The 25,686-nt window shown below is 41.0% G+C and overlaps 1 protein-coding gene across 5 annotated transcripts in view; it reads right to left on the reverse strand.

The window, feature by feature from the left end:
• The window catches only part of Pias1 (protein inhibitor of activated STAT 1), a 126,047-nt gene that overhangs the window by 77,023 nt on the left and 23,338 nt on the right, over nucleotides 1-25,686 (reverse strand). For 4 of the 5 annotated variants that reach the window (XM_076925720.1, XM_076925719.1, XM_076925716.1 and 1 more), the window contains exon 2: nucleotides 8,276-8,720. In XM_076925720.1, the coding sequence (XP_076781835.1) occupies nucleotides 8,276-8,720 (445 nt within the window). Of the gene's footprint in view, nucleotides 1-8,275; nucleotides 8,721-9,180; nucleotides 9,203-25,686 lie in introns of those variants that run through there. The other variant, XM_076925717.1, reaches the window with a different exon arrangement.

Raw genomic sequence — 25,686 nt, forward strand, 5'->3', positions numbered from 1 at the left:
AGTCACCTTCCTCACATGCCAGAAAGCACTGAGCTTAATATCACATAAGCGGGGTGGGGAAGAGGCACTTGCACTTGCTCAAGCAGTCAAGAGCACTGGCTGCTCTTGCAAAGGCCCCCAAAACTCTCAATCCTCCTCTTCCCTCCTCCCTCCGCGCCTCCCTCCTTTTCCTTCTAGAACTCACTCTGTACATCAGGCTGGGCTCAAAACAGATCTGGCCTCTGCCTCCTGAGTGCTTAAGATTAAAGGTGTGCACCACCATCACCCAGAAACAATGAAAAACTTAAAGGGAACACTAACCTAGCTTCTAAATAAGACTTTAAGCCCATGATGGGGCAGATGTAGCTTGGTTGACAGAGTGCTTGCCTAGAATGCATAAAGTCTTGGGGTTTTGTATAAAACGGAGCACAGTAATGCAATCCAAGGAAGCAGGAGGATCAGGGGCCCAAGGCTAACCTCTACCACATAGGGAATTGGAGGCCAGACTGTGCTACATAAGAACTGGTGTCAGGAGGATCAGGGGCTCAAGGCTAACCTCTACCACATAGGGAATTGGAGGCCAGACTGTGCTACATAAGAACTGGTGTCAACACAAACACAGTTTAAGAACTGTCTTATCAGCCATCCCATCGGCTAGGATCTTCAGAACTCTTGTAGCAGGAAACTCAGGGCTGCGGACATAAACCTGTGATTTCAGAACTTACAAGGCAGAAGCAGGAGCTGAATTTCAACAAGTATGGACTATATAAGGAGACTCTGTCAGCTGACTGACTAATTCCAGTTGTAAGCTACAGTGGTTTGCATATGCTTGACCAGGGAAGAACACTATTATTAGAAAGTGTCACCTTGTTGGAGTAAGTGTGCCCTTGTTAGAAGAAGTGTGTCACTGTGGGGGGCTGGACTTTGAGACCTTCCTCCTAGCTTCTTGGAAGACAGTCTTCTCCTGGTTTCCTTCAGAGCAAGATGTAGAACTCTTAGCTCCTTCTCCAGAACGGTGTCTGCCTGGATGCCGTCATGCTCCTGCCTTGATGATACTAGACTGAACCTCTGAACCCGTAAGCCAGCCCCAATTAAACAGTGTTCCTTATAAGAGTTGCCTTGGTTAAGGTAAATGAATGAAAACCTTAACTAAGGTATAAGCCAAATGTTTTTATATAGTGTGTCTGTGAAGGTTTGGGTTATAAGCACGTACCACGACATCCAGACTGGGTGTTTTTAAACTGTGCTCAGATCAATGCTTATAGCCAAATACAAGGAGGAAAGAATAACTGAATTCACTGAACTCAAGTGACAGCTGTGATAAGTTAACCAACTATAAGCTCTTTAAGGGCTTAATTTTAATGTCTGCATTAAAAAAAAACCAAGCTATTTAATTTCTTAAAATACATGATTTTCTAAGATCTAAACAAATGAGCTTTTCTGGAATAATATCATTTAGGAAAGCAAATTCTGTATGAATCGAGCCATTTAATGGAAACAAACAGTCTTTGCCAGGCATGATAGCACATGCCTTTAATCCCAGGTGGATCTCCGTGAGCTCCAGGCCAGCATGGACTACATAGCAAATTCAAGGTCTACCAGGGCTACAAAGTGTGTTTCACTAACACTAAAGAATCCAGAAAAACACAGCCCTACAACTGCATTCATCCTAAATTTTTCATAGTGACTCGAAATCTTTCTCAACAAATCCTTTTCAGATTCATTAAAGCAGTTGCATGCAAGCTTTCCTGATTACTGAATCAAGCTTTCCTGGATTATTTTTGATCCAGAATCAAAATGTTTGCCTTTAATTCTGATAGAAATGAGAAATAGGAAAGAACGACACACTACTTTTGTATTTTTATGTGAAAACACACACAGTGGAGTCGGTCGTTGGCATTTGAATCTAGTCAACTATGGGCGTTTGCAACAGGATTCCTCTGTAAAGACTCAAGCAATGGACTAATCTATACTAGTGGGAGAGGTTGGGCTCTCTGCTCTCAAATCTACAACTAACCAGCACATAAGCTCCTTTCTGTGCTAATGTTTATGTACTATGTGTCTCTCTCTGGAGACTCTTTAATAACATGCTGCTGACTCATGGCTGACAGCACTGCTAACCCCGCTGCTGACTCATGGCTGACAGCACTGCTAACCCTGCTGCTGACTCATGGCTGACAGCACTGCTAACCCCACTGCTGACTCATGGCTGACAGCACTGCTAACCCTGCTGCTGACTCATGGCTGACACACTGCTAACCCTGCTGCTGACTCATGGCTGACAGCACTGCTAACCCTGCTGCTGACTCATGGCTGACAGCACTGCTAACCCCACTGCTGACTCATGGCTGACACACTGCTAACCCCGCTGCTGACTCATGGCTGACACACTGCAAACCCTGCTGCTGACTCATGGCTGACACACTGCTAACCCCGCTGCTGACTCATGGCTGACACACTGCAAACCCTGCTGCTGACTCATGGCTGACAGCACTGCTAACCCTGCTGCTGACTCATGGCTGACAGCACTGCTAACCCTGCTGCTGACTCATGGCTGACACACTGCTAACCCTGCTGCTGACTCATGGCTGACACACTGCTAACCCTGCTGCTGACTCGTGGCTGACAGCACTGCTAACCCTGCTGCTGACTCATGGCTGACAGCACTGCTAACCCTGCCTGAGCAAAGCGCATCTAACACGTGAGTCTTACACACTTGCTGTTTTTGGAGACAGGGGCTCTCTGCATAGCTCTGACTGTCCTGGTATTTGTCTCTACCACCCTAGGCTAGCATTAAAGGTACGGGCTTACATGAATGGTTCTCACATTCACACCACTGGACAACATTACTGGGTGATGTATGGAGGGCCATTTACAACAGTAAAAACAAACAAAAGAGCCAAGCTTGGTGACACTTGAGAGATAAAGCCAGGAAAATCCAGAGTTGGAGGTCATCAGCATCTACATAATAAGTTGAATTTGTAGCTATCTGCTTAATATTGCTAGGGAAAAATCAATTGTTTATCTATCACTAGTAAACACTAAAATGTCCTTATGGTAGTGGTTGGTGGTGGAAGAAGAAATTAACATGATCAAGATATACTGCTTACACGTACGTAACTGTCAAAGAATAAACTTAAAATGTTCTAAAGCCAGACGTGGTGGTTCATACCTTTATACCTTTAATCCCAGCATTTGGAAGAAAGAAGCAGGTGGAAGCCAGCCTAGTCTACACAGTAAGTTGCAGGTCAGCCAGGACACACAAACCTTGTCAAGAAAGAAAGAAAGAAAGAAAGAAAGAAAGAAAGAAAGAAAGAAAGAAAGAAAGAAAGAAAGAAAGAAAGAAAGAAAGAGGGAAAGAGAGAAGAAGAGAAGAGAAGAGAAGAGAAGAGAAGAGAAGAGAAGAGAAGAGAAGAGAAAAAGTTCCCCAAAGTCCCCAAGTGACCTTCAGACTGTGGAGCCGCATGCTGGCAGTGATGGAGTTGAGAGGCTAAGGCATGAGGATTGCTGCAAGTCTGAGGACAGCCAGGGCTAGTTACAAAAAGCTTCAAGTCTGGGCTTCATGAGACCTTGTTGAAAGGAAGAAAGGAAGGGAGGGAGGGAGGGAGGGAATCTAAAAGTTCTCAAAATGTGTTCTCAAGTTTCTCTAACCAACAAAACTGAAATACCCAGTGATTTATGACAAGAATCTACAAACTTTCTCCTAAAAGAGGCAGACAGTAAATACTTTAGGCTATGCAGACAACATGGTCTGTTACATATTCACTGTTGATATTTTAAAACATTTATTTATTTATGGGATGGGGTAGCACACACATGTGGAAGTCAAAGGACAACTTTTTGGAGTCAGTTTTCTCCTTGTCCATGTGGTTCCCTAGGATCAAAGTCAGGTTGTCAGGCTTAGTGACAAGCCCCTTACCAACTAGCGAGCTCCTGGGACAGTCACTGGTTTAATTTTAACCTCTCTGGAGAATAAAGACAAATTCTGGGCTGGGTGTGGAGGCTCACAAGCAATCAGGAGCCAGAAACAAAGCCTAGGCTACACGGTTGAGTTCCAAGCCAGCCTGGACCACAGAGTGAGATCCAGCCTTAAACAACAAAATTCTTAGCTAAGAAGCACACAAAGAAAGGCTACATGAAGGGGTTGATGTCAAAAGTATCCCCTCTCCAGGAAAAAGACATCAGGATGGGTATGGCCCTCATGCCTCACTGGATAACGACAGAAGGACCGGTGGCATTACAAGGTCCACTTTAATTACTGGAGGCCAGGCCTCTATCTTCGACTTCTAAGGATTAGAATCGCCACGGCCCTTCTATACACTGAAGGCCTAAAATCAGCCATAGGCCTAAAATCAGCAATAGGCCTGACATTCATGCCTGCTTACACAAAGCTATTGTAAACAGGCAGCTTTGGTGAAAATTTACCAGCCTGAGTAGTCATAGACCTTGTAGGTAGTCAGCCTTGGCTGATAGTACCAACTTAGATAAGGACAAGTGAATCATAGGCAGAGTCATAGTGACCTGCTCCCTGAACCTTCACCCAGCCAATACCCTGTTCTGGAAGATACCTGTACTCCCCCGAACACCAATGCTCCTGTGTCAGCCCCTTTCCCACATCCTGCCTTTTTGTGTTTATAACCCCTGTGTGTGTGTGGGGGGGGAAAGACTATATGGGTTACCTAGCAAGACTCTGGTCTTTAAGAAAAAAAAAAAAAAAAAAAAAGGTGCTGGGGTGGAGGAGGGTAGAGACCACATGCTGGGAAGATGGCTCAGTTGTTAAGAGCATGCCCTACTCTTCCAGTAGACACAAGTTCAATCACCAGCAACTGTATCAGGTGGTTTACAATCACCCATAAATGGAGCTCCAGCCTCTGACCTCTTTGGGCACCTATACTCACATGCACATACAGACACAAACACTTAATAAAAAATTTAAAATAAGTATTTAAAAGAAAAATTTCAAGACAGGGTTTCTCTGTGTAGACCTGACTGTCCTGGAACTTTCTCTGTAGACCAGGATGGCCTCCAACTCACAGAGATCCATCATCTGCCTCTGCATCCCCAGTGCTGGGATTAAAACACTAAGACATAAGGGTAAACTATGGTGAATTAAACCAAGCTACAATACCTATACAGGTATGAAACTGGAAACAATGAATACAGATATCAGAATGAAAAACTAATGTATACATCTGAACAAAGCACCTCAGCAAAGTGGGTTTAACTTTCTACACACTAATCTACTCATCTAGTTTAACTTTCTACACGATAATCTACTCATTTAGTTTACATTTCTACTTTCCATAACAAATCAATACACACGCTAAATATCAACCAACCACATCAGCACTTCAACTTTATGTTAGTGACAGCATGGGAAGGCAATTATTAAACTAGAAAAAAAAAGCTTAAAATTGAGACTATATTAAATTCAAGCTATCAACTTTTTTCTTTCGAATTATCAGATAATGTAATGATTGCTCTTCAGATGACATGTGTTGATACAAATAAATATAAACTTTAAATAAATATAGATAAGGCCTTTATTTAAAATGGTAGAGATCTACATGAATCAGACAAAAACAGATGCTTATCTTATTAAGGAAGAAATAAAAGGAAATCACACAATCCTATGTACAAGATTCATCTATGAAAAACAAGAAATACCATGGGTTTTGTGTGTGTGTGTGTGTGTGTGTGTGTATATACACAAACTTTATTTTTCAATAAACATACACAAGGTTTATATGCATTAGGTAGATTTTTTTTTCTTTCAATCATTTTAAGAATAAAATGGGGAGTGTGGGGCTGGAGAGATAGCTTAGCAGTTAAGGTACTGGCTGCTCCCCCAGAGGACTAGAGTTCAGTTTCCAGCACCGACATGACAGCTCACAACTATCTGTAACTCCTGTTCCAGGGGATCCGACACCCTCTCACTAATACATACAAAATAAACTTAAATAAATTTTAAAAAAGAATAAAATGGGGTTGTAGGGATGGTTCAGCAGTTAAGAGCACTGGCTGCTTTTACAGAGGGCCTGGGTTCAATTCCCAGCACCTACATGGTGCCTCACAACCAGTAACTCTAGTTCCAGGAGATCTAATGGCCTTTTCTGACCCCAACAATAATAGGCACCCTTGAACAGGGAAGACATTTAAACACATACAATAAAATAAATCTAAAAACATTTTTTGTTTGGTTGATTTTTCCTTTTTTTTTTTTTTTTTTTGGACAGAGGATTTCTCTGTGTAGCCCTGGCTGTCCTGGAACTTGGTCCATAGACTAGGCTGGTGTCGAACTCAAGAGATCAGCCTGCCTCTGCCTCCTGAGTACTGGAGTTAAAGGCACGTGCAACCACCACTCAGCTCCACAAACAATAAAATGGTATGTTATAAAGTTCATGCTATTTGTCAGGCTGACAAGATGGCTTGACATGTAAGGGCATTTGCCTTCGAGCCTGATCGTCTGAATTTGATCCTGAGGATGTGCATAGTAGAGAAAAACCAACTCTCTAACCTCCTACATGTGCATGCTGAGGTGGACACACACACACACACAAATAATTAATAATAATAATAGTAATTAATAATAATTATTATTAATAATAATATAAATTATTATTATTATTATTATTATTATTATTATTATTATTCATGCTTGAAAATGCCTTCTGTATCTTCATTTATTCTGGGAAATTCTGTGAAAAGCAACTAAAACCAAATACTACTTCTATCAGTGGTAGAATTTCAATAATGCTCTCAAAATTATGGCCTCACACCCATGCACAAACACTAAGTAGATTCAGTGGATTATAAATAAACAAACCAACCAACAAAAAGAACCTGAAATTAGTAGGGGCATACTAAGGGGGGTCCAAGGAGAGCTGAAGGAGAAGAGGGCAGATATGATTCAATATACTGTATACACATATGAAAGTCTCAGAGAATACATTAAAAATCTAACAAAAAAAAAAAAATCTTCTCCAAATGACCGGTGGCATATGCCCTTAATTCCAGTAGAGGTAGAGACAGGAGGATCAAGAATTCAAGGTCATACTCTATTTCATATGGAATGGCAGGCCAATCTGGGGTATTATATTAGACCATAACCTAAACATCACCCCACCTTCTCTAAAAGTACTCAAAACTTTTCTTAATACTCAGCAATTCTTCAAACTGAAATGTTTAATATTAATGACAGGAATCAAGAAACATTTCTATAAGAAGCAGACAGGAAATAATTTAGGCTCTGGGACACATGATCTGTTATTTATATATTCACTGGCTTTGTTTACATTTTAGGAATACAAAAGAAAAATCCGAGTTGGGGGCAGTAGCTCCCACATACAATCTTAGCACTAAGGAAGCAAAACCAGGGAGACTCTTCCTCAAACACCAACAAAGTTCCTACACAAAACATCACACAAAAATAAACCACTGGAGTCAGCTTGGCAGCCACAATCTGCTAAACACTGATTTCTAAAAAGCAGCAACCGAAAAGTTTGCTGTTAAAGTGTATTATACCAAAGGCATCCAAAAAAAAAAAAAAAAAAAATCACAACAAAGTCAATTTGTTTCACGTTAATAAAGAAAGATGACATCATAGCAGTTAAAAGTGATTAATATGTTGAACTCTATGCCTTCTTCATAAGGAAATCTCAGGATGGAAAACCTAGTAACAGAAACTTCTAGCCCTCATATTACCTATGAATAGGAATTTGTGTGTGTCACATATGTATGCCTAAAACACATGTCTCCACTTGAAAAACAGCAGCTGAAAGTTGACCACAACACCAAAGCTTAAATTTCCTTTCATGATAATTAAAACTATTTACACATTCAAGAAATCCAAACTGGTCAATCTGTTTTAGATGTCATCTACCACTGAAAAGTAAGAACAGAATTTAGAGACTGGTGGTAATTTTAATTCATAAGGGTGACTGCACATTAATTAGGAGCCAGGGATGGTGGGACAAATGGCTCAGAAGGCAGAGGCAGGAGGATCTTTATGGGCTCAAGGACAGCCTGGTATATACTGAAAGACACAGGAGGACAGCCAGAGTGTATACAGTGAACCTTTGTTTCAAACCTAGTATTTATTGTGTCTGGGCCCATTGGTCACCACCCCACCTCTTCACTTTTGTCTAAACAACAGCACTTATATATTTGATTTAATCTAAACGCGAAAGATTCTCATTAACATCCTGACACTACCACCAAACATAACTGAGTCAAACTCAAAGTCTAAGAAAAACGCTAAGTACAGCATCACCAAACGGCCTCACATCACTCTTACCTAGACTGGTGGGTTTGATCAGTTCGTCCAGCAGGTCATAGAACGGTAGCTTTTGCAGCTTTATGTCTGGATGGACTGGGTGCAGCGCTGACGTGAGATGTGGGAGTTCCAGTTCATGTTTAGGTCCCAGAAGAGAAACAGGGAGTAGTGGGGACGATGCAGGGTGACCATCATAGGTGAGCTGTGGAATGGTGGATGGAGAGAGAGTCGCTGGCATAGGACTTGAATGTACGTTGGGGATAGACAAGTCCGCAGGCGTCATGATTTTCTGAGGGAACCGCCGCCGGTAGAGTTCTTTAATTTTCATTTGCACAGCAGGGCTACAGCCAGCCTTTAACAAATGCAGGGCTTTTGTAAGAAGTTCGTGTTTGCGTCCGTGCTTGTTCCTCCCAGCGTAGCCCAACAGGACTTGGAGTTCAGAAACTCTAAGGCTCATAACCATTTGCTTAGAGAAAAAAGTAAAATGTAAAATATTAGTATCTGAAACCATAATTTACAATTTTAAATTTTTTAGTTAGCCTCTTCATATAGTTTGCTCAAATGCCAGCCCATTTACCATCCTATAAACAAAGCTTAATTAATAGCAAAGAGACTTTGTATAAGTTTATGGATTTCCATGTGCGATGATTATAAAAGAGGCAGGCTCGAGCTTACATGATGCAGGAGCACTTCTCTCTTTACCCTACTGTTCAGTGATATCAACAAGTACTTAATAGCTCTCCAGAAGCACAGACTGGATGGGAAAGGGTGGTAGTATGCCCTCAGGAGTCTTCCCACCTTCTTGGGGGAAAACCCTGTTAAGTATATTAAAGCTAGACACCCCATCTCAAAACCAGTCACAGTATCAAGTACTGTTCTGTACCAACTCTGGAATTCAAGGACAGCTCTGTCTCCCTGTGGCTTACCTCTTAGTCTTTGCTTCTACACAGCTAGCTGGCAGGCGCATCAGCTGCTAAAGCTTGCACTTCTCATTTAAGCCATCAGGAATTCCACCTGTACAACCACAATACGTGAAGCCATACAACAGAAATCGACTTACCTTCATTAATCCCGTGTTCACAATTTACGTCATCCCTGTTGTCTACTTCCCACCACCTTCTAAGAACACGGAGATCTAATCTGAACCTCCCACTTTAAAGCAACAGAAAGGGGAACCAAAGTTCACACTGCTACTTATGGAAGGAAGCCCTAGCTCTGATAGGAAATGCCCGGATGGACACACACCTGCAAGCTTCTGTTCATTATATCCTCTATTCCTTAAATGTTGGATTCTCTGGCTTCCTATCAAAAACCAACACACAGTGGCTGCACTGCCTCCCTACCTCCCCATACCACTCATTAAAAATACCCTCTTTCTCAGCCAACACATTAGACCAGTGGTTCTCACTGGTTGTGACCCTTTAATGAGTTCCTCATGCTGGGATGACAACTCCACCTTAAAATCATTTCATTGCTACTTCGTAACTGTAATTTTGCTACTGTTATGAACTGTAATGTAAATATCTGTGGTTTCCAATGGTCCTCGGTGACTCTTCTGCAAGGTTCATTTGACTCCCCCTTTCCTTCCAAAGGGGTCACAACCCACAGACTGAGAACCACTGTACTAGAGAGTCCTTTCAGGTAGCAGAATAGCCCCCCAAAGTGACCAATGAATGAAGTACTCTGATGCAATGCAAATGGCCAGTCAAAGATAAACAATCCTTCCACTGTTCCACCTTCAGGCCCAGCTTCCCCAGGCTGTCCTAGCAGATTGGAACTGTTTTACTGTTTGTCTCTTCTAGCCATTTCTTGGGTATTTATTTTCACAATTACCCTGCTGCACTGTCATTTCTATCCATATGCGATTCCTTGCCTAGATGGAGGTTCTCCAGGGCTGATGACTATTCTAGAACTAGGGCCTGTGACCATTTTATCTTCTGCACCTAGAACCAGAGTTTGTTATCAACTATTTGAACAGTGAAGGAACGGACAAGAAAAGCATGCCAGAAGAACAAGAGGTAGAGTGTGTAGTGGTGAATCATTCAAGTCAATGTCCACATTCTTGTGCCCTAGAGAGGCATACAAAGCTATAACCCAGACTTTGGGAACAAACTGCTGACATACTTGCCAACAGCTTAAACAGCAGCAAGTGGGGGCTGAGAGAGGAAGATCTAAGTTCAAAGCCAGTTTGATATAGATATTTTCTTTTTTAATATTAACAAAGACTGCAAATAGGACAACAATGGTATCTTCTCCCTACTCACTACAACATCCAAGAAAGGTATAAAATAACTGGAAAAAGAGAACTGTCAGGCATGATGGAACATATCTGTAATTCCACCACTTTGGAGGCAGAAGGCAGATCTCTTTGAGAGTTCCAGGCCAGCCAGGGATATACAGCGAGACCCTGTCAAGAGAGGAAGGGAAGGAAGAATAGAAGAGAGCCAGCACGGCTGAGTGGTTACAGGCATTTACTTGTCAGTCCTCAGCATCCACACAATGGATAAACTACTTCCTACAAGTTTTCCTTTGACCTCCACATGGATGTCATGATACTCATATCACCCTCCTAATATATGTGTCTGCACCTCTGTATCGGTGTATCTGCATGTGTGCAGGAGACTGCAGAGGTCAGAAGAGGATACTGGATCCCAAGGAAAGAATTGTAAGTAGTGTGAGTTGCCCAAAAAGGGCAACGGGAGCAGAACTTGGATCCTCTGGAAAAGCAGCAGCAAATGCTCTTAACCATTAAGTCAGCTCCACTTCCAGAACTGTACTATAGATCTGAAGCTGACATCTGTGCTCCAAGTACTTGGGAGGCTGAAAAAGAAGGTGCTTGAGTTTAAGGCCAACTTGAACTACAGTAGAAATGATCCTCACGTCAAGTCTTTTAATGAAACGACATCAAACATCAAGGATTAGTAATTGAAAATACATTGGGAGCCCGATGGTCTTACTTTTGTGTTGCTGTGATAGACCACCATAAACAAGACAACTTATAGGAAGAAGGGCTTATTTAAACTTACGGTTCCATAATGAATCCATCGTGGCAGGAAGAGATGAGAGCTCACAACCAAACAGCAAGCAGGAAGCAGAGAGAGTAAACTCAGAATGGAATGAGGCTTTAAACTCGCAAAGCCCACCTCCAGTGATATGTTCTTTCCAACAAGGCCACACATCCTAAACCTATCCAAACAGTGCCACAAACTGGTGACCAAGTATTCATCTTGAGCCTATAGGGGACAGTCTCATTCAAACGGCACACTGTCTTAGTGGTCGTTCTCCACCCCCTACTCCCAGCCTTGTGATAAAATACTCTGGCAAAAGCAACTTAAGGAAAAGGGGACTATATTGGCTAAAAATTCAAGGGAAAAGCTCATTATGGTGGGGAAGTAACATGAGAGGAACTTAAAGAAGCTGACCACATCAAATTCTAAACTGAAAACAGAGCAGCGAATGCATTCATGCTTCTCAGCCCCTATTCTCCATTTATAAAATCCAGAACAAACGGTTGCTATTAATAGCCAGGGAATGGTATTGCCCAGACTGGGCAGGTCTTCCCACATGGCCAGAGGCCCATCCCAGGTGATTCTAGATTCTGTCAATTAACACTAGCTAGCAGTCATCACATAGGCAAAATGTATTTGTTCTAAAATGGGCAGGGAAGGGAGAACAGCATGAAATTTTAGAGAGAAATAACTTCCCTTTTAATTCAATTCTATTCTCTATGCCACAAACAAAAACAGCAACTTTTGTCCTTACTTGTGAGTATAGGATTAAGTGTAGCACAGATGTATTGTTGTATTTCCATGCATTGTCACTGACAATTTACATAAAATAAAATGTCTTGCTTGAAGGATCAAAGAAAAAGTTAAATGACAAAATAAACCAGACAGCTGTCAGTTACATTTTGACTGCCTCAAAAAAGGCAAAGCAAACAAGAGCAGCCATTAAACTAACACTTACATACATGCACTCAGAGACAGCTGCTATCAGCAAGGCAGCCATTAAACTAACACTTACATGTATGCACTCAGAGACAGCTGCTATCAGCAAGGCAAGGTTTCTAGCTTGGACTTTAAAAAGAAGAGGATTTATTATCATGGTTATGTTGTTGAGATGGGTATCAAATTTTGTACACAGGCAACAAAGAATCTGTTGAATGCCCATAACTAATTCTACTCCAAATATAATAGAGACATTTTGAGGAAACAAACAACATGCCTTTTAATTGAAGGATGGGAATTAATTTTTAAAAATGAACATAGGTTACTTCAATTTCCAGTTCAAGCTTCACCATTTGAACTAAAAAAAAAAAAAAGCTATGGCTAAGATGTGTGTGGGCTTAATTTACCATTAATTGCACCTGATAACCTTACACAGTGAAGGCGAGGTGAATTCCTTGCTATTACTAGAACAGCTTTTGCATACTCTTAGGAGACAGTAATAAGTAAAGTGTTTCAAGAATTGAAGAAGGGGTTGGAAAAGGTCCAGCCAGCTGAGGCATCATTCAAATGAAAGGCTGGAGAGAATTAATTCATGATGCAGAAGTCTTGACAACATACAGGAAAACAAATCATTTAAGTATTTCTGAGATGTTGAAATGATATATATTTTAATCTGCAATGTGCTTAAAATTCTTCATTTGCTAGAACTACAGCAAAATGAACACTTACAACTAAGGATAACATTAACCACGATGGCTATTAGAAGTCATCACCTCCCAGGGGACTCCAGCATTCTGTTGATGACATCCTTGAATGACAAGAGTTCTCAGAATACTAGGGGATTAAATGGTTGGAATGTGTATATTCTGCACAGAAGAGCATTCTGTGATCTTTCTAAAGTGTTTCATTTTTAATCAGACAGATATATACACAATTTTAAAATTCTTTTTAAAATTTGTGTTTTTATTTATGTGATGTACACTCACATGTGGATGCTCAAGGAGGCCAGAGGGGGGGAGTCATCAGATGCCCTGGAACTGGCGTTATAGACAGTTAGAAGCCATCTGACATGGATGCTGGGAACCAAACATAGGTCCTCTGGAAGAACAAGGTTTTTAAGCCACTGTGCTCCCTCCAGCCCCACATGCACATTTTAAAAACTCATTTGTTAAAACGTTAGTTATTTCTTTTATGTGCATGAATGTTGTGCCTCAGTGTATATATGTGCACCATGCGCATGCCTGGTGCCCTTGGAGGTCAGAAGAGGTCACTGGAACTGGAGTTATAGGCGGCTGTGGGCTAACATGGGTCATGGGAATGAACCTTGGCCCTCTAAATAATAGTTTCACAAGAAAGAGTTCTTTACTGTACTCTCAATTTTAGCTACTGCTTCTGGAGTTTTCACCATCTGTACAACAGTTAATTTTTCCTTAAAGGTAACTATCTACTGACTTCTAGTTATAAGAAATAATGGTTTTAGCTGTCAAATCTCCTCACCTACAATCTCCCCATAATTTATGATTGTCTCTGCTTTTTAATATTTAGACATTATTACAATGTCTAAATAAAATTCACTGCTGAGCTCAAAGTACATCACAATTACTTTCTTTTCATATAATTTGCCTCTTTATACTTTATACCATTTTTATGCCTCATTAATATTCTATGTACCTACTGTCGATTCATCAGCATATTCAAACTTTCCTCTCAATCTACTCAATTACGAGATGTAAAACTGTTTTAACTTTGGCTGGTTTTATTTTATATTTTATTTCCTTTTTATGATTTGGCTTTCTTCTGAGTTGTCTTGTTTTGTTTTTGAGGCAGGGTTCTCCCCATATAGCCTAAGCTAGCCTGGGAACTTGATACACAGCCAAGAAGACTAAGATCAAACTCATTATCCTCTTACACCTCGGATCTGAGTGCTAGAATTATAGAACTCTTTCTTCATAAGAACATAGCCCTAGTAGCCAGCTCCAAGGCTCCAGTGTAGACAGGCCTGAGCCCAGTGCACAGCTATGGCCACAGAACTCCACTGTGATGCATCCCAGAATCTCCTATCTGTATCCCACACTGAGCCCTGGTTCTCTGTCTCTGTTCCTCCTCTCTTGGCTTCTCCTAATGGGCTATTTTCTCCGGTAGATTTCTGAGGAAGAAGGGGGAGGTGTCTTTTTTATTCCTTGCATTATACAATCTACACCTCTTCACACTCAATCCTCAAGTTTGGTTCAATATAAAGATTTAGAAAGAAAATCTTAAGCAGAATTTTGAAGACATTTCCTTATTTTCTATTTCCAATGTAGGTTGGACTAGGGACTGATGAGAAGGCTCAGAGGTTTAAAGTACTTGCTGCTCTTGTAGAGCACCCCAGCTCAGTTCCCAGCATTTACATGGTGGCTCACCACCATCTTTAACTCCAGTTCTAGAAGATCTGACTCCCTCTTCTGATCTCCGAGAGCAGGAGGCATGCATGATACACATACATGGAGGTAGAACACTCATACACATACTATATATCTTTTAAAACATTCTTAAAAACTTAGATGCTATGCTATCTACCTCCCAGCACTTGGGGAGGTAGAGGCAAAGGGACTAGAAGTTCAAAGTCACCCTCAGCTAAACTATGTCTGACGCCAGCCTGTGTTTCTGGAGACCCTATCTCAAACAAACAACAGCCCCCGTACCATTTATCTCTAACCCTTCATGGTTACCTGTGTATCTCCCGTCTGGAAACTTGTAGAATTTTCTCTTTAGGTGTTCTCAAATTTTACAGCATCATGCCTCAGAAATGAACTTTTAGTTTGTTTCTACCTGGGCTAGTAAATGTTAAGCTTTTACACTTAGAGATGCATGCCCTGGAGGGTTTCTAACAAGTTTTCCTTGTGTGTGTGTGTGTGTGTGTGTGTGTGTGTGTGTGTGTGTTTGCTGTTCTCTTTCTCACAGTCTGCCATTTAGATCCTAAGCTTAAAAAAAAATTAAGTGTCCTCAGGGAATTACAGTAGGGAATGGAATGTCTGTCATTCCAAAGACCCGCAGCCTCCTTTGTAGATACATAAAACGTGTACACACACACACACACACACACACACACACACACACCTATTCACAAGGGGAAGAAGTCCATTTGGCAATTAAATAGAAAGTGCCAGTTTTATACTCCCATTAGCTGTGACCTTCCTGTGTAAGAGGGGGGCAGGGGCTGGAGAGATGGCTCAGCGGTTAAGAGCACTGACTGCTCTTCCAGAGGTCCTAAGATCAATTCCCAGCAACCACATTGGTGGCTCACAACCATCTATAATGGGATCTGTAGTACAGCTACAATGTACTCATTTAAATATGTTTGACTATTTATTTATTTATTTATTTATTTATTTTATGTCTATGAGTACACTGTTGCTGTCTGCAGACACACCAGAAGAGGGCATCCTCTAGTCCTAAATAAGTAAGTCTAAAGTTGTATCTACATTGTGAGCAAGACTAAGGACCTTGCATCTGAAGACAATCTCTCCCATTCACATGCTGCTGTGGTGGTTCCATGTCAGTCACAAAGCAGACTCTGCACTGGGAGTCTACTATCACTATATAACCCAGTATAAACTAGAGTCAATTTTTAACCGACAAAATAAACAGTTAATGATGTCATATTTCAGATATAGCATTATTTTCTGTACGTCTAAAGTTCTATAATTACAGACTCTACAGGCAAGCATGGTGACTCACGCCTTTAATCCAGCACTAGGGAGAGGCAGGAGAACTGACGGAGGTCTGTAATCTACAGAGTTCCAGCCCAGTCTGGTCTACAAAGTAAGGTGCAGGCCTGCATGGATGCAAAGTGAGTGCCAGGCCCCTCCCCCTCCATTCCCAACAAATTAGATACATTAAGGAAAGAATAGTAAAATAAAAATATTTTATCCATTATTTTTAAAGTCAGATTCTTCGATGAAATTAAATTCTTAATTCTGAATTGTTTCTGATCTTTCCTATTAGAAATAACTCAGAAGCTGGGCGCAGTAAGCAGAGAACCTGAGAGACTGAGGCAGGACCACTGCTGTGTGAGGCCAGACAGGGCTACTACATAGTGAGTTCCAGAGTAGCCCTGGCTACAAAGAAGCATAGTCTTTCAAAACAAACAAACAAACAAACAAACAAACAAACAAACAAGGAGAGGAGAAGGATAAAGATAGAAATGAAACCACCAAACAGTTAATAACCTACTGGGAGATTAACAATTAGTCAACAGCATCTAGTTCAACCAGAAAACCTGGTCAGCCAGTTTCCAGTCAGAGGAGTAAATAAGGTTGGCGGCGTCCCTCTCCATGATCTTCTCCCTCCCAGCCTCTCATCTGTTACTTATTTCTCAACACAAGACCACTGGAAAGTGATCTGAGCACCAGCCTCCAGCTAGCACCGTCATCCCTCAGCCTCCATCCATCCCATCATGCTGATTACACTATGCTCTCAAAAGATGACAAAATATTGTGATTATATGTAAACAGAGATGCCATTTTCCTTCAAGCAATGTACAAACTTAACATTGTGGAAGGGTTACCATGGTTCCCTTTTTGATAGATGATTTACACGTCATCCCCAGCTATGTCCTACCACATTCCATGAAACATATGGCTATAGGCTTCAAAAAGCTCCTTCTTGTTAACATGAATACTAAAAATAACAAATTTAACTCAGACTGTTTTAAAAATTTGGACACAGTATTAAGTTTAGTTTAATTTAATTTAAAATTCTAAATTTTAAAACACTAACACATTGACCAACTTCATGTGCAGAGACAGGAAAATATGGTTCTTATTTAAGAAAAAGCTGCTCTGCATGTAGACGTGCTATAAATGGCTCTTCCATGGATGGTCAGGCACCGACTCCACACACAGAGGGAGCTTGGGAATGAGCAAGAGGTGAGCATGAGGGTGCACTGTGTTAACCCAACACCCACTGCATGCCAGGATGGTAATACTATGCATAAGATTTGTATTTTCATACTGATTAGACAGTAATTTATCAAATTATAATTTGGGAGGTACACTTCCACTTTTAAAAGCGAGACTGTGGGCTGCTAAGATGACCCAGTGGGTAAAAGCCAAGCCTAACTACCTGTTTAATCTCTGGAATCCACCAAGTGGAAGAAAACCAACATCTATAGTTGTCCTCTAACTGCCACATACTGGCTACAGGGCAAGTGTGTACACACACACACACACACACACACACACACACACACACACAATCTCTCTCTCTCTCTCTCTCTCTCTCTCTCTTAAATAAAGGATTGCCAGGAGTAGTGGCACACACCTATAATTCTAGCACTTGGGAGACTAGAACAGGATTGCTAGTTTACAACTAGCCTAGACTACAAAGCAAGACTGTCGCAAAATCTTTTTTTAAAGAAACAAACAAACAAGGAAGAAGGGAATAACATACAAGTTCTCAAAGATTCCTTAAATGTTCAAAATTCTATATTGCTCTACTAAATAAAATCTGTTCTTGGGAAATACTTCATACAATCAGTACAGTCTTTTAATCTTAAAAACATTTTAGTTTTGTCACTGACTCCGGTGGATAAAAACAATAAAATGTGGTGCTGGAGAGGTGGCTCAGTGGTTGGGAACACTGGCTGCTCTTCCAGAAGACCCAAGTTCAATTCCCAGCCTCCACGTGGGAGATCACAACTGTGTGTAACTCCAGTTCCAGAGGACCTAAGCTTCTCACATAGACATGTAAGCACAGCATCAATGCACATAAAAGTTAATAAATCTTTAAAATAATAGTGGTAGTAAAAAATGTTAAATGCCTAAATGTGCCTGCTATATACATTCTAGTGAACATGATTTCTTTTCTTAGCACAAATTTGAACCCACAACACAAACTGCTAGTAACTCCTACCCTATCTGTAAGAAAACTGACACTAAATTGGAGATCTGACTGTAAAATGCTGATGCCTGACCTCAAGCCTCCTGACTTCAGATCTCCTTACCACTAACCAACACCAGGATCTTACTTAGCACAGAGCTTAGCCAGGACAGAGGCAGTGTCACCCAGGACAGACTCAGGAATGGTAGGAGGAAACACCGAAGGGGAGCTACAGAAATGAGACAACAAAGTAAGGAGGCAGTGGGATAAAAACATGGGTGGTTATGGAAAGTTATAAAAGCAGGGCTTGGGACCTTAATGAAGTAACCTTTAGTAGGGTAAGCGTAAACAACAAGGCTTCTAGCTAAAGTCATAGCCACCAGTAGGAGCTGTATCTGCCTGAAAGGTAAGAAGGAAGTGAGACAAAGGAAGCAGGAAAGTCTAAGAGAAACCATAACCTGCCTTCTCTATTCAGGCTACAGATGGGTCTTTGAAAAATCAGTACTGTCAGAGGCTCAAGAGATGGCTCAGTAGTTAAGAGTAATGGCTGTTTTTCCAGAGGACTTGAGGTTAATTCTCGATGTAAGCACCCACATGGTGGCTCACAGCTGACTGTGACTACAGTTCCAGGGGATCTGATGCCCTCTTCTGGACTCCAAGGGCACCAGGCAGACATGAAGTGCACAAACATACATGGAGACATATTAAGAAGCCTAAACAGATGAACTTTTAACACTAACACACACATACATACATACATACACACACACACACACACACACACACACACACGGAATGTATTTTATAACTACACAAGGTCTCTCAAATTCTGGATCCCAGAACTCAGATGGAAGAAAACCCTGAAGAGTCTGGATCAGAACTACTTCCGAGTACCAAGAGAATTTCCTTGAGATACAGAGCTAGAAGGGTATGAACTCAGACTCCACAGTCAGATCCCAAGTCCTACATTTAACCTGTTACAATATAAAGTGGCTGGGAAGGATGACTTGAAATCAGGAGTTCAAGATCCACCCAGACAACATGCTGATTCTGCTGAAATAGCAAACTCCAGCTTCAGAGAGACTGACTAACAAGCAAAGAGAAAATGCCCAACATCAACTTCTAGCCTCCACATAGGTAAGCATACCTACTCACCCATATTCATATGACACTAACACACACAGACACACACTCACACACGAACCCCTACCCCCATGGGTGTTAGGTCAATGGTCAGCCAGGTCTAACACAATACCTCATGCCCATAATCTCAGCAGAGCAGGGAAGAGCAAGAGTTAGCAGCCAGCTGGACAACACAGCACCACTCTGCCTTACAATATACAACTAAAAGAAAGTCAATGTTATTCAAATTTCTTTTGCTATTAATAGATTGTAGTTAATTTACCATAGCAAACACTAGTTCAAAAATAAATGACATTGAAAAACAACAAAAATAACAACAACAACCCATTGAGGAGGGAGGCAAGAGGCTAGGAGAGAAGAAGAATCCCAGAATTAAAGCACTTGCCATAAACCTCCCAGCACTGAGTCCTCACCAATGGCACACACAGACACACCTCACTCCTTCAGATATGCAAACAAATGTTTGAATAAAAAGCAACTATTTCACTAAACTGAGAATCCAAAGCAAAATCTGTTTCTAGAACAGATGCTCAGCACTGACCTCTATACTTGTTACTTTCAGCCAGCAGATTCTGGAAAACACTAGCCAATTCAGGATGAGGTGTTTACTTTTAAAAAAAAAAAAAAAAAAAATGTACTGAACACGAATTGACCACTAAACATGCAGGAGAATTTAACCCAAAAGAACTGCCCAGCCCTTCACCACAGATATTGTTTATATGCACGTGAAGCTGCTAATAAAATCAGAACTTATTTTTCCTTACAATGGGTACAGAAAAGAGCCAAGACAAACTTTTTAAAAAGTTGCTACATACAGCAAGAATTAACTTTCCAAAACTAGTCTGAATGAAGGGTTATTAGTTAGCACCCCTCTCAGCAGTCTGCCTTACTCCTGAGACTAAGTTCAGGAGTAACAAAGAAACTAAAAACAATGTGACCCTGTCATCCCACTGTACCACTCCTGGGTACATATACCCAAAGGAAACTAAGTCAGCATGAAGCAGAGGTGTGTATGGCATTAGTCACAACAGCCAACACTGGATCACCAAACGTCCATCAACAGATGAAGGGGTAAAGAAAATGTTGTGCATACACACAACAAAGTTTTAGTCTCTCATAAAGAAGAATAAATGATGACATGAGCAGGAAGTGGGTGGAACTGGAAAGCACCATGTTAAGTCAAACTCAAAACAAAACAAACCCAAATACCTTTTTTTTCGTATGTGGAATCTGGAGTGTGCACAGGCACATGCAATTGGAGTATAAGGGAGTATCTGAGAAGAGGAAAGGGAGCAGCAGGAGTAGAACTATAAGGCAAGACAGGGAAGGTATATAAACAAAGTATATGCTATACATGCATGATGCTATACATACATGAAAATGTCATCATCAAACCAGCATTTTATATAATGAATGTGTACAACTAAAAAAATTTAACTCAGTTTTCAGTTACAGTTACATTAACTTCATGCTCTTCTCTCTAATCATGGTTAATTAAATGCAAAACACTATGTATTGTGTGTGTGATATGAGAGGCATATGCATATGTACATGTGTATCATGTACATAGCCAGTACTCACAGAGGCCAGATGCTGCAGCTGGGTATCCTGCTCTACAGAGCTGCATCACCAAGACCTGCCCCACATGACTGACAGCTCACAAAAACTGGGAAATCTGTAGTACACGGCACAGTCTTCAGGAAGCTCACTCAACAAGTTGGTGTATGTCTTTTCCAGGTGACTTTGCTCTAAACAACTTCTAGGCATCTTAACTACTTTTTGTTTCTCCCAGGCAGTTGTTAAGGTCTCAGTGTCTTCTTTGCAGCTCAGCTTGTCTGGGTTTCTTTGCAGTTCTGTTCAGCTAGTCTCAAAAGGAATCTCAGCCTTTACTCCGACAGAGATGGCCATAGTGAATATGAGTTTCAGGGACTTCCTGAAGTTGTTTTGTTGTTTATCATCCTGACTAAAGAGCTTTCCTGCAGTATGGAATGTTTCAATCTCAAAGAAGCTGTTTTATACATACTACTATTCTCCACAGCACAGGAGTCACAGGCCCATGGCTGCACCCAGCTTTTAACCTGGGTTTTAAGGACTGGAACTCAGGCCCTAATGCTTGCATAGCAAGCACTTTTAACACCAAACCAAATCCCCAAGTGCCTCTAGCCCCCCCTTTTTAAATTAATTTTTATATGTAGTGATTTTGCCTGCACGTGTCTGTGCACTATTTGTTGTGCCTACGAAGGCCAGAAGCTACCAGATCCCCTGGGAGTCACCATGTGGATGCTCGGAATCAAACACGGATCCTCTGCAAGAGCAGCCAGTGTTCTGAACAGCAGGATCACCAACCACTCCAGCCACTGCACAGCTCTAAGAGGACTTACCTTTCAAAGACTACAAGATTGTGAAATCTCATTAGAATGACTTCTGGACCAATGTTTCTTTTACACTCTTTCCCAGGCTAGCCTTAGACTCCCTATGAAACCTAGGTTGACCTCAAACTTACAGCAATCCTTCTGCCTCAGCCACTCAAGTGCTAGGGCTAAAGCCATGCACCTCATCTGGTTTTCTTTCAGTCTTAAAATCCTACAGAAACACTGGAGGAAAGGAGATGCCAGTCTTTCAGACCCTATCCTGAGAAGTAAAGATGGGCTGGGATGACCAGAACCATGAGTGTAGACAGAGGGTGGGGTGGCTTCAATGTATTATATGCATTGTCATATACGATGTTGTCAAAGAATTGGGAAAAAAGTGTAGACAAAAATGTAAGAGCATCCACTGTCCAGCTGTTTGGCTTTTATCCCAAAAGGGAGAGAGAGAAAACAAACATGTAAATTATAAATCAATCACAGATATATCTGCAAGAGCTAAGCTCTGCTAGAGAGGAAATGATCAGCTACAATCCGGTTAGAGCACATCTCATAGAATGTTCATTTGTCTATACAATTCTCATCCACAACCACTGAAAAAACACAATGCAGGGTTGAGATATAACCTCAAAAAACAAATAAACAACAAAAAGTAAATATCCCTCATACCGTGAAAGACCCAAAGCCTTTCCAGCACTTTCACTCAGTTCAGCACACTGGCTGCTGAGATGCAGGACATCGCTAAAAGCTATGGGTTGGCTAACTTGTTAGTGGATGCTTTTTCTATAAGCAAACAGTTTTTTGTCTTTTAAACTACAAAAAATGTCAGAAATGGAGTAAAAGGGACCGTCTCATTTGAAACTAGAAACTCCTGTAGTATATAACTCTTCTTATTTTTTCAAAAACTATTTATATTATCCCAGTTTTTATATTCTTGAAAATGGAAGATGCCCTTCCCCTTTGTGTTCAATCTATCAGAACGTGTTCCTAGGGCTGGAGCTGCAGCTCAATGGCAGAGCTCTTTGCTATCACAGAAGAGGCCCTGGGTTTGAACCCTAGGACTACAAAGATGAAAAAACATACTATATTACAAATCAAAATAGAAAACATTAGATTTTGTCTTAATTAGGGTTTCTATTGTTGTGATAAACACCATGACCGAAAAGCAACTCCAGGAAGAAAGGGTTTCTTATTTCATCGTAGTATATCCTGTGATAACAGTCCATCACTGAGGGAAATCAGCACAGGAACTCAAGCAAGGCAGGAACATGGCAGTAGGAACTGATGCAGAGACCATGGGGGAGTGCTGCTTACTGGCTTGTTTCTTATGGCTTGCTCAGCTTGCTTTCTTACAGTACCATAGTACCCAAGATAAAAGACTGGCACCATCCACAGTGAGCGGGGGGGGGGGGGGGGGGGGTGTCTCTCACATTAGTCATCAATCAAGAAAACGCAATAGAAGCTTGTCTACAAGCAAATCTAGTGGTAGTGTTTTCTCAATTGAGGTCTGCTCTTCCAAAAATGACTCCAGGCTTGTGTCAAGGTGACACAGAACTAGCCAGCACAGACTTGCATTCATTTGTACATTTCTTTGTTTGATAGATGAGTCTTACTATGTATGTGTAGCTCAGGCTAGTCTTGAACTCATACACCACCAGATCCAGCAAAAATTTTTTAAAAATTAAATTTATCATTTATTATAAATTATAAATTATAATAATAATAATTATTATTATTATTATTATAGTAATATAATATATTACAGTGAGACAAGCTTTTAATTCCAATACTGGGTAGACATATCTCTGACTTCAAGGCCAGCCTGGACTACACAGCAAGTTCCAGGACTACATAGTGAGACTCTGTCTCAAAACAAGCAAACAAACTAACAACAACAACTACAGTAATGAGTAGAATTGAGAGATGGCTTAGCTGGAAATAAAACCCAGGTTTTCTGGAAGAACAGCCAGTGCTATTAACTTCGGAGCCATCTCTCCAGCCCCTAAATAGCAATTTCTTAAAGGCTGTTCCAATATAAGATCTGAAATCCTAACAGTGAACATTTGCTATTTATTAAAAGTCATTTTCAAAGTCAGGTGTGGTAGTGCACATCTTTAATCCCAGCACATGGGTGACAGAGGCAGATGGATCTTTGAGTTTGAGGCCAACCTGGTCTACAAGGCAAGACCAGGACAGCCAGGGCTATACAGAGAAACTCTGCCTCAAAAAACCAAAGTCATTCCAAAGCATGGTGGTACACATTTGTAATACCAGCACTTGGTAGGTGCAAAGAGGAGAAGAGGAGGTGGAAGATCAGTGCCTGGAATGTACCTTCATTTAGTAGAGTGTCTGCCTAGCAGGAAACCCTGGGAAGCCCTGAGTTCAAGTTCTAGCACTACTCAAACCAAGCACCATGGTACACATCTATAATCCTAGCACTTTAAAAATGAACACAGAAAGATCACAAGTTCAAGGTCATCTTAGGTACACAGAGAATTTGAGGCTAGCCTGGGATCCCTGAGAACAACAAAAACAAATTTAAACCCAGCTAGGAAAACATGAAAATTCATTGGTCTTGGGCTGGAGAGATGGCTCAGTGGTTAAGAGCACTGATTCCTCTTCCAGAGGTCCTGAGTTCAAGTCCCAGCAACCCCATGGTGGCTCACAACCATCTGTAATTGGATCTGATGCCCTCTTCTGGTGTGTCTGAAGACAGAAAGCTACAGTGAACTCAAATACAGGGGGGAAAAATAAATAATAAAAACAAAACAAACAAAAAAGGAAGGCTGTTAAAAAATGCATTGGTCTAACCTCCATTCCAACTGATCTTTTTACTCATATATGACTTTATAAAACCATGCACTGGTTATTTAAAAAAAATGTTGAGTTCAGCTGAGCATGGTGGTTCCACACCTAAAATCCTAGCACTTCAAAGAGGCAGGAGGGTTACACTGATTACATCCACAGTCCAGAACCGGACTAGGCTACATGGAATCTCATGTCAAAACAAACAAGAGTTCTCCAAGCTCCACACTTCTTCCAACAGTGGTGCAGCTCACTACTGTCTTACGTGTAGCTCACTTAATCACAGCACACCAACTGCATCAAAGAGTCGAGTGTGGAATCTGTCAAACTTAGTGGCAAGTGCAGTAGTTTTCCAAAATTCAATTTCCCCTTGAAAGCTTAAATTTTATCATTAGCAATGAATACTGTCAGTTGTTTTCCTTGTAGTGACAGGCTCACTGTATTTTCAAGAAAATGTATGCCAAATACCACCCGTTCTGTATAACCATACTTTGCCAAGCAATTATTTCAAGTAAAAATAGTGTTCTACTTAGAAAGGCAGCTAGGTAGTTTAGTTTGCTGCTCAACAACTGCACAAAGCTCTTTTCTGAGCTAATCACCAGGCCTGCTATCAGGGGAAGCACTTCAAACAACATGCTCTAAAAGGTAAGCAAAGACGGACTCAGTGACAAATCGCTAACTTTAATTCCTTCATCAAGGGCACTAAATGTAACCAGTCAGTCTTCCTGCCTTTCCACACCATGTGTGTGCATTCACTTGCTTGAGAGAGAAAGAGAAAGGGTGTGTGTGTGTGTGTGTGTGTGTGTGTGTGTGTGTGTGTGTGTGTTGAGAATCACAGTGAGGACCTTAGGCAAACTAGGCAAGCACTCTACTACCCAGCTATATAACCTGCCCGGTTTGTTTTATTTTTAAAGCATGTATCTATTTCAATTCCAAAAGTCTGATGATGGAGAATATACCACTGGTATAATTCAGTCATACCACAGCAGGGATCTTGTAAATCACAATGGCTTTATTCACCACTGATGCTATAATTGTCAGCATACCAAACAATGTCCTACTGGTACTAGAAAAATGGTTTTGACCTAGAGATAACCAGGGTAACACGAGGAGTCTGAGAAACAAACTATTTCCTGAGATGGTAATAGTTGATGCATTGTACTTACAATCATAAAGCACATACATTTTCTGCTTAAGTAATCATATATATGCTCAAGTCAACAGTCTAGTACCTCACATTCACAACACAAAAGTGAATGGAAGAATGTGAGACACTTTGTAAACAATAAACAAATCCTAGCTACCACAC

This window comes from Arvicanthis niloticus, chromosome 26 (genome assembly GCF_011762505.2).
Source record: "Arvicanthis niloticus isolate mArvNil1 chromosome 26, mArvNil1.pat.X, whole genome shotgun sequence".
NCBI lineage: Eukaryota > Metazoa > Chordata > Mammalia > Rodentia > Muridae > Arvicanthis > Arvicanthis niloticus.